The following is a 15,665-nucleotide window of genomic DNA, read 5'->3' as shown; positions in this document are numbered from 1 at the left end:
TCTGGGGTCTCCCTATTATTAAATACCTTTTCAGCTGCTTTCAGTAAGTCTTGTATTGTCTGTTCTCCTAACCCCTCTATCTTTTGTAATTTCCTCCTAATATCTGGGGCTGCCTGATTCACAAACGCTAGTAGAACTGCAGCGCGTGACTCCTCAGCCTGGGGGTCCATAGGTGTATACTGCCTAAAGGCTTCCATCAGCCTCTCTAGGAAGGCTGCCGGGCTCTCCGCGGGCTCTTGCCTTACTAAATTTACCTTTGCCAAATTTGTCGGCTTCCTAGCATAGACAGACACATCGGGAAAAAAGGGGCCAGACCCCGAAGGTTCCCATTTCAGGGCCCTACCAGGGTCACTGTTCCCAGCTCGGAGGGAGTTCCTTCAGCAGAAATAGCCTTCCACTCCTGGGTTCACCCGTGAACCGCCAATCCTCCCTATGTTCCTACATATCTCCTTCTTCCGGGCCTCGGGTTTCCCTTTCCCTCCTGATCACGGGGGGTGTTCGTCTTCCCCTTTCCGAAAGAGCGTCTGCCTGGAGAAGGGCATACGGACGGAGCCCTAATTTCTGCCCATAGTCATCAGGTTCGGAAAGAGGATTCCTGAACAATGCACTTGTATTGGGAATTTATTCTACTCGACCAGGCCTCCCGCTCACCAAGGGTGTGAGGCGAAGGCCCGATACCCAGTTCTCTCGGGTATGTAGATTAAGAAAGCAGGAGCCGTGGAACTATTTGAGTGCCTTAGTCGTTGCACAGAAGTTTTCTTGTTGGGGGCGGGCACCCTAAGGGTTTCTAGCCCGTCCCGTGACCCCCTTATCCTTTCATGGGAGTCTTCCAATGGCAGGCGCCCTATCGGCTCTTAAGTGCCTGTCCCGTGCCCACACAGACTTGTTTTTATTTGGCCAGATTCTCGGTTTAGAATACGAGAAAAAAGAAAAGAGTTTCACCCTCTTGGGCTCCTGTTTCTGGGGCTGACTTGTTGGGAGGCCTTCAGAATCTGCCAGGGAGTAGCCCTGGCCGGGACTCATCAGTTGCCCTGACAACTGTCTGCCTGTTCACTGAAACTCTCAGAAACAGAAATGAGGCTCCAAGGCTTTATAGGAGGAAGTAGACAACGACACACCAGAGAACAACGAGACAGGAGACAATGCCAGCAGTCATACAGACGCGAAAGGGCGTAGAAAAACACATAGACAGACACACATCAGCCGACAACACAGAACTGGGGGGCAGGACCCACTGAGTCTCCCTATCCTCTGGAACAAGGGTCACCTTACCGAATGGTGTCCACTGTTCCCCAGATTCGGGCTTAGGAGAGGAGGTCTCCTTCCCGCAGAGCCAGCTTCCATCCAGCATGCTCGCTGGCCTCGGCTTCACGCCGGCTGGAACGGCCAATCCGTTCCCTCATGGAAAGCTTTCCCTCACGCCAGATACCTTCCTGCCTTTTAGCAGGGCCTCGGATTTACACTGGACTTTTCCAGACCTGCCTGAGCACCGGTGCTATTACCTGTCCTTTTTCCCCTTTGTTCCAAAGAGCGTTCTTCCCTGGTCAAGGGATCCCGGACGAGCCCCCAAATGTTCTGCCCATAGTCCGAGTCCCCGGTTGGGAAAGAAGACTCCTCGAAACAATGCAACTTGTAATAGGGGAATTTATTACTGACTCGAGCCAGGGCCTCCCGCCCTCACCAAGGGTGTGAGGATGAAAAGGCCCCGAACCCCAGTTCTCTCGGGTATTTATTAGGTCAAAAAAAGCAGCAGGTAGTTGGCGCAAGCGGATTGGTTACACAGCGGGTAGTTGGCGCAAGCGGATTGGTTACACAGTTGCAAGGCAATTTTTGTTGGCCCAACATGGGGCTTTCAGCTTTCCCCTGATAGGTTCCCTTTTTCTTGCTAGGCACATGTTGATTGGCTAGCTCCAGGAGAAAGGCCTGATAATTATGTTACCCCAGGAAACTAGGCCCACTCCTAATCTAGGCTGCCTGTCATGGCGTTAGCCATGACAGCCTCACAAGAAGAACCCAGGATATATGTGTATTTGATTGGGCAGCAGTGCGGACTCCGACATTTTGAGCATACAGGAGCCTGACTTCCATGGTACTACTGGAAGGACCCTCGTTGGAGACATCGTAGGGATTCTCAACTGTAGCTGCATGCCAGAATCTCCTGACGAGCTTTAACATATTGATGCCCGGGACTCCCTCTGAGGAGTGAGAGTTTGAAAAGATCTGCAAGTGATCCTCAGTTCAGTTCAGTTGCCCAGTCAAGTCTGACTCTTTGCGACCCCATGGACTGCAGCACACCAGGCTTCCCTATCCATCATCAACTCCCAGAGTTTACTCAGATTCATGTCCACCCAGTCGGTGATGCCATCCAACCATCTCATCCTCTCCTCCCCTTCTCCTCCTGCTTTCACTCTTTCCCAGCATCAGGGTCTTTTCCAATCAGTCAGTTCTTTGCATCAGGTGGCCAAAGTATTGAAGTTTCAACTTCAGCATCAGTCCTTCCAATGAATATTCAGGACTGATTTCCTTTAGGATTGACTGGTTGGATTTCTTTGTAGTCCAAGGGACTCTCAAGAGTCTTCTCCAACACCACAGTTCAAAAGCATCAATACTTCGGCGCTCAACTTTCTTTACAGTCCAGCTCTCACATCCATACATAACCACTGGAAAAACCATAGCCTTGACTAGATGGACCTTTGTTGGTAAAGTAATGTCTCTGCTTTTTAATATGCTGTCTAGGTTGGTCATAACTTTCCTTCCAAGGAGTAAGCGTCTTTTAATTTCATGGCTGCAATCACCATCTGCAGTGATTTTGGAGCCCAGAAAAATAAAGTCAGCCACTGTTTCTGCATTTCCCCATCTATTTGCCATGAAGTGATGGGACCAGATGCCATGATCTTAGTTTTCTGAATGCTGAGCTTTAAGCCAATTTTTTCACTTTCCTCTTTCACCAAGAGGCTCTTTAGTTCTTCTTCACTTTCTGCCATAAGGGTGGGATCATCTGCATATCTGAGGTTATTGATATTTCTCCTGGCAATCTTGATTGCAGCTTGTGCTTCCTCTAGCCCAGTTTCTCATGATGTACTCTGCATATAAGTTAAATAAGCAGGGTGACAATATACAGCCTTGATGTGGATGTACTCCTTTCCCTATTTGGAACCAGTCTGTTGTTCCATGTCCAGTTCTAACTGTTGCTTCCTGACCTGCATGCAGGTTTCTCAAGAGGCAGGTCAGGTGGTCTGGTATTCCCATCTCTTGAAGAATTTTCCACAGTTTATTGTGATCCACACAGTCAAAGGCTTTGGCATAATCAATAAAGCAGAAATAGATGTTTTTCTGGAACTCTTGCTTTTTCAATGATCCAGTGGATTTTGGCAATTTGATCTCTGGTTCCTCTGCCTTTTCTAAAACCAGCTTGAACATCTGGAAGTTCATGGTTCATGTATTGCTGAAGCCTGGCTTGGAGAATTTAAAGCATCACTTTACTAGCGTGTGAGATGAGTGCAGTTGTGTGGTAGTTTGAGCATTTTTGGCATTGCCTTTCTTTGGATTGGAATGAAAACTGGCCTTTTCCAGTCCTGTGGCCACTGCTGAGTTTTCCAAATTAATTACCTTTTTACTTTTCTTTAAGAAGAAAGCAACTTAGCCAGAGAGTATAGGACCAGTAAAGGTATAGACTAGAGGATAAAAGTGCAAAGAATCAGTAGCATTTGAAGCAGTTCAATTTCTGGTTATGTCAGCCACCATTGAGAGGACACTCTTCTCATGTGTTCATACCCTCACCTTTTTTGGTTCCAGAGCATAGGAGAGAACAGAAACTTCTGTGCCAGCCATGGTTTCCAGGCAGCCCTGCCCGCCTTTCCTCACTCTGGCTCCGGAGAAGGAGGGCTTACTTGCTGGCACTTGCTGAACCATCTTGGCCATCTGTGTCACCAGAAGTGCTGGCAGAAAGGCGAAACATTAAAAGAGCAAGAACGGAGAAAAGGCCTTTTGCCTCGATAGGTTATTTGTCCCAACTGTAGGGTGTAGTTAGAGACGAGGCAGTGAAGAAAGGAAGATGACCTCAACGGAGACAGGTTACCATTATTCAGGCTAGGAGGGGCGGCAGTCGGTCTAACGACCAGGCTGAGCATGTGCAGGATCAGGGAGGCTTCATATTTAAGGGGAGGTTTTGCAGAAGCGATATGGGAAGATTTAGTTAGGCGGATGAACAGGGGTGGGAGGTCCCGGGAGGACGCAGTCTGCCCGGAGTATCGGGGTGGGACTTAGAGTTCAGTTTTGTCAGTAAAGTCAGGTGGTTCAGCAAGGGCCCTTGAGGTCTTTATTTTCTTTTCTAGGCCCGAGGACTCCTTCACCAACCTCTCAGTCCTCAAAAGTCTCCTCTGGTTGGAGTGCCTCCGGAGAACCATCGTTTTAATATCCAGATCATTTCTCTCCTTCTCTTAGGTCTGAAATGATCCTCGCTTCTAGAGGAGGAAGGAGTCCAAAGTCCTCTCTTTGAGTTCACCCTTCGCTGAACTTAAACTTGGGGGGAGGCGGACGGGGAGCAGTGGGAGAAAGACGGAGAGGTAGGGAACAGACTGTCAGGATCTCCTGGACACTTTATAAGAAATTCACATGTCCGGAGAGCCTCCTAGAAATTCTTATTTGTCAGGTTCGGGGTTTAGGCCAGGATTCTTTTCTTTTTTTAAACTCCAGTGGCTTCTGTTGAACTGCTCCAAACCCGGCTGTTGGGCCCAGTTACTAAAGGCACTTCCAATACGGAGGTTGCTTCCGGGGGTGGGGGGGGGGGGGCAGAGTGAAACCTCTGTCCAGGTAGCTGGTGCGCACTTGCCCAGCCTGCAATCGCCAGAGCAGAGCACCCAAGGTCCCCAAGCCGCCAGTGCGCAGGCGCCGCTCGTTCGACGCCCCCCACCCCCCACCTCCGCAGACCCGCCTCCGACGCTTGTTCTGGGGACCCCAGCGTGCCGGCCTTCCTCTCGCGCAGGCTCAGGACGGGTCTCGCGAGGCGGGGCTGGAAACTGGGTGTTGCTTGGATCTCTGTGGGTTCAGCTACTCCTGGTGCGCAGGCCAGCCATGGGCATTGCGCCCTGAGCCAGAGAAAGTGCGAAGTGTCTGTCCGTCTGCCCTCCTGCGAGAGGCCTGGAACTGGGCGCAGAGTTGCAGGGCCGATCGGTTCCCTGTGAGCTCTCCAGAAGCGATTCTAGACGAGGGCGGGGCACCGAGATCTCAGGTGTGGCTGTGGCCATTTCCTGGTGGTCTCCGTGGGAGCTGGGTCCTAGAGTTCGGTCTCCAGAAGGAGGCGGCGGCCGGTCCTCTGAGGTGCCTGGGAGTGCAAGAGGGGATAGAGCATCGCTTCCCGCAGCCACAGCCGCCTTGCGCTCAGCTGGGACGCCAGTCCGGGTTTGACAGCCCTGCTCTGGCTCCTGCGGATCGGCTGGGCGTTGCTGCGCGAAGTGGGGATGCCCGGTGTCATCCGGCTCGCTCCCCACTCCCTGAGCCCCGGGAGGATCGCAGGGCCGCCGCCGAGTGACAGAGATTTGGACCTAGTGAAAGGACTAGCCCCAGCTATGGACTCCAGAGCTTCAGGTTTGGCTCTCGGTGCCGCGGGCCGGAACTCTCCTGGGGAGTTAGTGCTGGTCTCGGAGGAGAAGGAGAACCATGGGGTGGGGGCAGGGAGCCCACTGGCGGGCAGAGCCTGTCCTTGGGATTTCCCAGGCAACGATATTGGAGTGGGTTGCCATTTCCTTTTCCGGACCCAGGGGTTGAACCCGAGTCTCCTGCATTGGCAGGCGGATTCTTTAGCACTGAACCACCTGGGAAGCCCTGGCCTTATAATAAAACGGCTCTTAAAAGACGCTTCAGAGACCTAATGACGCTTTAAAACACTCAGGATAGCTCTCAGGAAGCCCTGGCCTCTGCACTACTTCCCAAGGAGAAGGGTAGAGGTGTGACTTCCGCAAAGTCCCATGTCTTTATGTGGTCTTGTCCTAGGCCTTATTTTGTCTTGTTAACCTGTCTTATTCCCTCAGGTGACATTTAAAGTTCCTTGAAGTTCTTCTTCATGTTTGTATTTTCAAAAGGCCTAATATAGGACCTGCATATTGGAGGCCCATTGACCACAAAGGAGTGGCCAGACTGTGGTCCCCCTCCGGCAACCTGCAGCTTGTTGTGGCCTGTGGACAAGTGGGGGCCTCACGCAGCAGTGAGCACAGGCAGCCTGTGGCCTGTCCCCCAGCTGCCTTAGGTCCAGCCTTATCCCCGGAAACCATGGGGGCGACGCGCTGGCCTGGGGAGTCTAGGGGCTGTAAATCTCATGGGGGCTAGCCTTCCTCATGGCTCCTTTTACCTTCCTAGTTCTCCCTTCTCGGGAGCCTGCTTTTCCTCCGGAGAGATGCCTGGGAGAAAAGGGAACAGCCAGCTTATTCCTGAAAGCCAGACCTCAGGTGAGTTGGGGTTCTCTTTAAGTTTCTCTCAAATGCCTGAACTATGGAGAGTTCTGCCTCCTTTTCTCTGGAGCCTCCTCGTTTGCCAGAGGGACCTGGCCCCAGTTCCTGCTCTGCAGGAGGCTGAGCCCATCAAGGCTGTTGCTGGCCTCCTTGCCCCAGGGCCCTCTGCCCAGGGAGACTGGGCCCCTGTGCACGAGTTGTCTTCCTGGATTAGTGTGGGGACCCACTGAAGACCCTGCCTTGGGACTGGGGGGCCTTTCATGTGTCCTGGTTTTGCTGTCTGGGTGCAGCTCCCAGTCCAGTGTTCTTGGCTCTTGGCTCTGCCCTCCAGAAGTGCCTTCATTTTGCAGTATCTCCCTTGGTTGCATATGAAGATGATACTGGAGAATAAACTTTTTTTTGAGGGCTAAGCAGCTTTTTTATCCTGAGTAGTTTGATGGCCCAAAGATTGTTTCAAGTCTTGCACCTTAAGTGTGACTCTTAAAAACCTGACCAGCTTTTTGTGCATTTGCTTCTATTAGCTCCGTATATATTAGCTTTCCCCACAGTTGTTATTGAAATATGCTCCTCTCTTTAGACTTAATTGTGGAGCTTCTGGCAAAATCTTACTTTTAGTCACTCTGACAAATTTGGTCCCACTGAGAGGATTTACTGGGAGCCATCTGAAATTATTAAGAGGCTTAAACAAAAGGTCTGACAATCACACTCATGACTTAGTCCTTGCCATTAGGCTGGGTTTTAATTATCTTTTGTTATGCAAAAGCTGTATGTATTTTGTCTTTGACCAGTTGGAAATGAGAATTCATTAAATCTCCAACCTTGCAAGTCCTGGTATTTCTGGGACACTTTCTTCTTCTTCTTTTAAAACATTAAAAAAAAATTTTTTTTTTTTTTTGGCTATGCCATGTGGCATGTGGGATCTTAGTTCCTCAACCAGGGATTGAACCCACTTCCCCTGAATTGGAAGCCCAGAGTCTTAACCACTGGACAGCCAGGGAAGTCCCTCTGGACACTTTCTCTTTGCCTTAGATTTTTATCTTGCAAATCAGCGAACTCTTAGACTAATTTGTGTGTGTGTGTGTGTCATACTTTTGTCAAATGTAGCCAGTGACAACCAGCTCATACTATTGATGTTTCCTTCGTCTCATCACAGCACCAGCTCATCTTGCATTGTTCCTCTTTCAAGTTATTGCATCAAGTGTTACCACACAGTTCACCACCAAATTACATGGGTTGTTGTTTTGCCAATGTTTTCTACTGCCCAGCCCTGAAGCCACTATCACATATTTTGGGCTATTTTATTATGGCAGAACTTCACCTGGAGTACCAGCTCTTTTAATGAGTCAGTTGAGGCTAGTTATGCTGTGATAACAACAGCAAATCCTGAGAGGCTTACAGCAACAACGGTTTGTTTCTTGTCCATGTTACATGCAAGCTATGGTTTTGCCCCACATCTTCACTCTGGGATCATTTGCCATTCTCAGAGCAGCAATTGTCGAAGCTGACTGTGAAAGCTTTTGCTCATAAGTAGCTCATGTCACTTGCTTCACATTCCAAATGTGAAAGTGAATGAGTTGACTACACCTGAGTCAGTGGGGTAGGAAAATCAATTCTGTAGGGAGGGCCAATGAATATTTTGCACAAATAGTACAATCTATCATTTGGGCCCCTAAGGTAGTGAGTTTTCCACATTTGATTATTTTAGACTGCCTTTAATATAAAATTATTAGTTTGGCTTATTCTGTGGAATCAGTATCTAAATGGGATTTGACTTTCAAACATTTTGAGGGGAAAGTAAAAGGAGTTTATACTACCTTCGCTTATTTGCTTTTTAGTTCATAGTTTATGGTTATTGTACAATGTAAGTCGAGTATTGTCGTTATAGAGGCTGACAGGATAGTTCTGGCTGGGACCCATAGAATGGTTATACCTTGTGAGGCCCTGAGATCTGGGGTTCTCACTCTCAACTTTACACATTTAGGAACTGAAAAATGATTAGGCTTTTTGGGGAGATAATTTATATTAATCAGACTCACAAAAGACTTACTAATTCACTGTAAGGCCACTTGACATCCTTTCACTGAACTGTGTGCTGGCAGCTGTTAGGGGATACGTTGTTCTAAACCCCAAATGATTTTATTTGGCCTTAGTAAGAATTATCATCGAAATCCTAGGCCACAAGTTTCAAAAATACTTAATTAGAAGACTATTGACACTATGATATGCTCAGAATGCAGAGTTTATCAGTTTGTTATTTTTAATAGATTCTATTTAAATGTCACTAAATTATAAGCCATTCTGAAAACTGAGGAAATGGATTGTATATATTTCTGTCACGTAAGTGGAGTGTCTCTAAAGGTTTGATTCTCCTGAGGCCCTGATTATATTTCTAAGCAGTTTGATGTTGAGATCTGTGGGTACTGCATGGGATATCGAGTAGTAAGGATGACATAGTCCCTGGAGCAGCTTAAAATATTTTTCAGATGATAAAACCTGGCATTGCGATAGCCGGGAACTCTTGGAATCCCTTCTTGTACACCCTAAGGTTCTATTCAGACACCTGTCTCCTCTTCTCCCAGGGCCATGAGTGTGCTCCCCGAGTGTGCAAGATTGTCTTCTGTGTTTCAGGACCTGTTGACATTTGAGGATGTGGCTGTGGAATTCACCTGGTGGGAGTGGGGTCAGTTGGACCCTGCTCAGAAGGACCTGTACCGGGAGGTGATGCTGGAGAATTTCAAGAACCTGGCCTCCCTGGGTAAGCTCAGCTCCTCCAAGGCCCAGAGCCTGACCATCAGGCCATCTTTAGTTCCTTGGTGTTAAAAGCTAGGGTGTCTGGGCCTGTTGGCTGACTTTTGCCCTGAAATTCCAGAATTAGACATTTATTTTCTCTTGGGGGCCAGGAGATTCAGTATTTCTCCTTGTTCCTAGGAGAGTCCTGCTGTATGCGAGATCAGAGTAAGAAGCTTCATGACTTCACCATGCTTAGTTGCAGGCTGTCCACAAGGCTTGGCCTCTTCTATACCCATACCATGATTCTTTTCCTTCTCTACCACCAGGGTTTCCAGTGTCCAAACCATATATGATCCGCCAGTTGGAGGAAGGGGAAGAGCCCTGTATTTTAGAGAGAGAAATCTCAACAGGTGTTCACTCAGGTGAGAGTCAGGCCAAAACAACAGTACACATCATAAGGGCCAACTGTGACTGGAAAGTTCCTTTAAACCCTTGGTCAGGGGCCTCTTCTTTGAGAAGGTGCGGTCACTTACCAGGAGCCCTTTTCTTTGAGAAGGTGAAGTCACTTGCCAAGAGCCCTCCACTCCAGTCTTTTGAATACCTGTAGGCTTCCATAATGTTTTCTAGTATGAAAAGATGTTCATTTTCTTCTCTAGTGTTTATGTGTCCTTTGTTTATTTCTTGCGAGTAATGTGGATAAGAAATAAACATCTGCCCATCTCTACCCACCCTTCAGGGTCCTTGGGACTATGCGTCATCACTAGATGTCACACGATCAGTGTTAGATGGAATCTAAGGACCAATAGTTGTTAAGTCCTGTATCAGCAGGGATAACAGAGTTAGCAGCAGATCAAACAGAACAGTTAAGTAGCCCAGAAATTAAAGGGCTACTGGCAAGGACATCCTGACAGATGACATCAGGAAGACCAAGGTGAGGACACTTCAGGCTTGGTTGAGTTGTAACTACAACAGAGGGGGTTCTAAGAACAAAGACCACTTCTTACCAGCTCTTGATGGCATCTCTTTGAATTCCTAGGTGACTTGAGACCTTGGGGTGGTAGGCTCCACCCCTTGGGGCAAAATTCTGGACACAAAGCTCTCCTGCCTGCCATGTGCAGCCCAAGCATACTGCAGGAGGTGACAGTCTGTATCCATGTCCATCTCTGAAACAGAATCAGCCTCAGGCCAGAGCTGAAGCTCCCCAAAGCAGGGCTCAAATCCTGAGAGTGCAGGCTGGGCCTCAAGACTGTCCAGAAGAGGAGAGACAGGGAAGATGCTGATCTCTGTATTGGTACTCTCTTGATCGTGTTTCCTTCCAGAATGAGGGCAAGGGTGTGACATCTGGATCTAGTCTCATCATCAGTATCTGTCTGTTTATAGTGTTCTACAAATATGGTGTGTTTCAGAACCTCTACGGGAGCTTGTTAAACGTTCAGGTCCTCAGGACCCCACAAGACCGACTGGCTCAAAATCTGGCCTGTGGGGGCCCTGCTTAGGCACTGACAGTCATTTCTCTCTTCAGAAGGGTCACTGTTATCACATTACTTTCTATTGTTGCTGAAACAAATTGTCACAGACTTAGTGGCTTTGATCAACACAAGTTTATTATCTCATAGTTCACAACTCAGAATCAAGTATTGGTCTCACACTGTTGAAACCAAGATATCAGCATGGCCGAGTTCCTTTCTGGAGTGTCTAGGGACAGTCTATTTCCTGTTCATCTCTGTTGTTGGTGGAACCAATTCGTGACAAGGATCAGACTGAGTTTCTTGTTTTCTTGCTGGCTATAAACTGAGGAGCATTCCCAGCTTCTAAAGACTGCTACATTACTTGGCCCATGGGGCCCTTCCTCCATCTTCAGAGCCAGAAGTGATGGGTCAAATCTTTCTCACACTACATCGCTCTGACTCAGCCAGGAACTGGTCTCTGATTTTGAGAACTCATGTGATTAGACTGGGCCCACCTAAATGACTCATGATAATCTCCCAGCCTCAGGGTCTGTGCCCTTAATCATATCTGCAAAGTCTCTTCTGCCATGTAAAGTAACATGTTTATGTGTTCCTGGGATTTGAATATATAAATATGTTCAGATGGACTTGGACATCTTTGGGGGATAATTATTCTGCTGTCACAGTTACATGCAATAATAGATGTTAAATGTATACAGTATTTATATTATAATATGTACATAATACGTAATAATGTGTGGTGTGGACTGAGGTGTTGAGGGAAGATTTTGTGGAGGGCATCTTCCTATCCTCCTCTCATCTTTACAGTCTTTGGATTTACCTTGTGTTACTGTTGTTCAGTAGCTAAGTCATGTCCGACTGCAACCCCATGGACTATAGCCGTCAAGGCTCCTCTCTGTCCATGGGATTTCCCAGGCAAGAATACTGGAGTGAGTTGCCATTTCCTTCTCCAGAGGACCTTCCTGCCCAGGGATTGAACCTGCATCTCCTTCACTTCAGGCTGATTCTTTACCACTGAGCCACCAGGGAAGCCCTTACCTTGTGTACTGGAGTCCCAACGCTGTTCTCTCAGGTTTTTCTAATCTCAAGTTACCTGCTTATCTTATTCCTGGCACTTCCAAAATGTTCTTCAGACATACACCATTCTTGGAAGAGACTGTACACCTCTTTTAGCTATTATTTTAAAGGTTAATTATCTTACATCTATCATAGGACTTTACTTCCTCTTGGCACATAGAACAGGTAATACCAGCCTGTCTTTTTTGTTTTTTCCAGACTGGGAGAGAAGGCCTCAAGCCAAGGAAGCTATGCTAAGTCAAGGACTTTCCAAAGAAGAATTATTGCAGAGAGCATCAGTGGAGAAACATATTAGAGATGAACTCAGGTCCTCCAAACTGAAAGCAACCTGTGGTTGGGATGACCAGGTAGAGATGCATCCAAAAAAACAGGAGAGATATCTGAAAGAAATGTCACTCACTCACAAACCTCCTCCCACCCTTAAGAGAGGTCATGAATGGAGTGAATTTGGGACCGGTTCAGGTTTAAGATCAGTCCCTATTAACCAACACTGTGTTCCCACAGGAGAAGGATACTATAAATGTGATACAGCATTCAGACAGACTTCAGGGAGAAGTACCTCTCGGAGAACTCAACCAGGGAAGAAATCTTGCAAATGCAATGGATGTGGGAAGTTGTTCCATTTCCAGTCAGAACTTCGGCGCCATCAGAGATGTCACACTGGGGAAAAGCCGTATGAGTGCAGTGAATGTGGAAGAGCCTTTGGTCATATTTCATCCCTTATTAAACATCAGAGAACTCACACTGGGGAAAAGCCCTATGAATGCAGTGAATGTGGGAGAGCCTTCAGCCAGAGCTCCTCTCTTGTTCTACATTACAGATTTCATACAGGAGAGAAACCCTACAAATGTGATGAATGTGGAAGGGCCTTTGGCCATACTTCATCCCTTACTAAACATCAGAGAACTCACACTGGGGAAAAGCCCTATGAGTGCAGAGAATGTGGGAGAGCCTTCAGCCAGAGCTCCTCTCTCATTGTACACTACAGATTCCATACAGGAGAGAAACCCTACAAATGTAATAGGTGTGGGAGAGCCTTCAGCCAGAGCTCATCTCTCACTCAGCATTATAGACACCATACTGGAGAGAAGCCCTACAAATGTAATGAGTGTGGAAGAGCCTTTGCTCACACTGCCTCCCTTATTAAACATCAGAAAAGTCATGCTGGGGAAAAAGCCCTATGAATTCAGCCAATGCAGGAAGGTTTTCAGCTGGAAAACATACACCACTAAACCTCAGAGGATATACTGAATTATATATTAGAAAGAGATCCTAGGAGTGCAGCGAATGTGGGAAGACCTTTGGTCAGAGGACACATTTTGCTCAACATCAGACAGGACACACCAAACCGAAGCTCTATTAAGAGGAGGTGGGCTTTCATCATACCACCTCCCTTATCAAACACAAGAGAATTCAAACCAGTAAGAAACTATGTGAATATAATGGATTTGGAAAGGCTTTAGTTAGTGGGTCACACATTCAACATCAGTTTATTATTTTTAAGATTTTTTTTTGGATATGAACCATTTTTGGAGTCTTTATTGAATTTGTTACACTATTGTTTCTGTTTTATGTTTTGGTTTTCTGGCCATGAGGCATGTGGGATCTTAACTCCCAGACCAGGGATCAAACCCACACCCCCTGCTTTGGAATGTGAAGTCTTAACCACCTGGACCACCAGGGAAGTCTCCATACACGGGAGAATGTATACTTCGGAGAAGCCTCATCAGTGTAATGTGTATAGCACAGCCTTCAGTTACATATTGTTTCAAAAGCAAACAAAAATCCCCAAAACATCTCCAGATAACTCATACATATTTTACATTAGTAACAGCTTACGTTTTCTTTCAAAGGGCAAAGTGAAGTGAAAGTCGCTCAGTCGTGTCCGACTCTTTGTGACCCCATGGACTATATAGTCCATGGAATTCTCCAGGCCAGAATACTGGAGTGTTACCCACTTTCCCTTCTTCAGGGGATGTTCCCAACCCAGGGATTGAACCCAGGTCTCCTGCACTGCAGGCGGATTCTTTACCAACTGAGCCACAAGGGAAGCCCCATATATATATATATATATATATATATATATACCCTCCCCCCCCCCCCCCCCCAGTGTCCTTCTCTAACCCTCATTCAGGTCACTTTATATGCCTGGCTGCCTGCAACTTTGTAGCTGGTTTTTGCCTAACATAGTCCCTTTCTCTTGTGTATCTCTGGCCATGTTAATCATTCTCATCAGTGGGCATCTATCCTGCCTCCCCGTTCTGCCCCCAAAGCCTGTTTTGCCTATAGGATAAAGGCTCACCTCTCAGTTTGACATTCAATGCCCTCTTCAATCTGCCCTAACCTCCTGCTGTTCCTGACAAGAAGCTCCACTTCAGACAAAGTAGCTTGCTTGCCACACCTCAAACATGTGTCCACACTTCCCAGCCTGGGCTGTTCTGCCTAAGCTGTTCCACCAGCCTGGAATGCGCTCTCCACTGTCTAAAGCCTGGTGATCAGTCAGAACCCTATTCAAATGTCCCTTCATTGGCAAAGAATTCTCTTGAATACCAATGGGAATTCTCTTACTCATTTCCAATTGTAAAAGCATCTATTTTTCCATAAGTATTATTTTTAATTACTGATTTCTGCTTGTTCTGGATCTTCATTGCTGCACACAGGCTTTCTCTAGTTCTAGAGAGTGGGGGCTACTCTCTAGTTGCGATGCACAGGCCTCACACTGTGGTGGCTTCTTATTGTGCAGCATAGGGTCTAGGGGTATGGGCTTCAGTGGTTGCAGCATGACAGCTCGGTAGCTGCGCTATGAGGGCTCCAGGGCATGCAGGCTTCAGTGGTTGCAGCGCTTGGGCTCAGTAGTTGTGGCTCTCAAACCTGAGAGCGTGCACGCTTCAGTAGTTGCAGCGCTTGGGCTCAGTAGTTGTTGACTCTAGAGCATGGGCTTAGTAGTTGTGGTGCACGGGCTTAGTTGGCATGAGGCATCTTCTCATTTCAGTCCCCTATAATGAAAAGAACATCCTTTTTGGGTGTATATGAAAAGGACATCTTTTTTGGGTGTTAGTTCTAGAAGGTCTTGTAGGTCTTCATAGAACCATTCAACTTGAGCTTCTTCAGCATTACTGGTTGGGGCATAGACTTGGATTACCATGATACTGAATAGTTTGCCTTGGAAACAAACAGAGATCATCCTGTCATTTTTGAGAATGCATCCAAGTTCTGTATTTCAGACTCTTTTGTTGACTATGATGGCTACTTCATTTCTTCTAAGAAATTCTTGCCCACAGTAGTAGATATAACGGTCATCTCAGTTAAATTCACCCATTCCAGTCCATTTTAGTTCACTGATTCCTAAAATGCTGACGTTCACTCTTGTCATCCATCTCCTGTTTCAATCATCGAAAAAGCAAGAGTTCCAGAAAAACTATTTTTGCTTTATTGTCTATGCCAAAGCCTTTGACTATGTGGATCACAACAAACTGGAAAATTCTGAAAAGAGATGGGAACACCAGGCCACCTGACCTGCCTCTTGAGAAATCTGTATGCAGGTCAGGAAGCAACAGTTAGAACTGGACATGGAACAACAGACTGGTTCCAAATAGTATATTTGACATGTATATTGTCACCCTGCTTATTTAACTTATATGCAGAGTACATCATGAGAAACTCTGGGCTGGAGGAAGCACAAGCTGGAATCAAGATTGCTGGGAAAAATATCAATAACCTCAGATATGCAGATGATACCACCCTTATGGCAGAAAGTGAAGAAGAACTAAAGAGCCTCTTGATGAAAGTGAAAGAGGACAGTGAAAAAGTTGGCTTAAAGCTCAACATTCAGAAAGCTAAGATCATGGCATCTGGTCTCATCACTTTATGGCAAATAGATGGGGAAACAGTGACAGACTTTATTTTGGGGGGCTCCAAAATTACTGCAGATGGTGACTGCAGC

The 15,665-nt window shown here is 47.0% G+C and overlaps 1 protein-coding gene across 2 annotated transcripts; it reads left to right on the top strand.

Moving 5' to 3' along the window:
* The first annotated feature begins 751 nt into the window (after positions 1–751).
* On the top strand, positions 752–13,791 carry ZNF514 (zinc finger protein 514). Of its 2 annotated transcripts, XM_020876865.2 has the most exons (5): positions 752–5,586; positions 6,355–6,443; positions 9,075–9,201; positions 9,503–9,598; positions 11,921–13,791. In XM_020876865.2, exons 1-5 carry the CDS (start codon positions 5,460–5,462, stop codon positions 12,904–12,906), a joined length of 1,425 nt encoding a protein of 474 aa, XP_020732524.2. In that variant the 5' UTR covers positions 752–5,459; the 3' UTR covers positions 12,907–13,791. The 2 variants fall into 2 exon arrangements, with proteins under 2 accessions (XP_020732524.2, XP_070330299.1); XM_070474198.1 differs by lacking the exon at positions 9,503–9,598 and having other exon boundaries at positions 753–5,586.
* The last annotated feature ends 1,874 nt before the right edge of the window (positions 13,792–15,665 follow it).

Source organism: Odocoileus virginianus, chromosome 2 (assembly GCF_023699985.2).
Source record: "Odocoileus virginianus isolate 20LAN1187 ecotype Illinois chromosome 2, Ovbor_1.2, whole genome shotgun sequence".
Classification (NCBI taxonomy): domain Eukaryota; kingdom Metazoa; phylum Chordata; class Mammalia; order Artiodactyla; family Cervidae; genus Odocoileus; species Odocoileus virginianus.
Note: the sequence above shows the minus strand (reverse complement) of the source record. Positions and strands in the feature narration are given on the sequence as shown.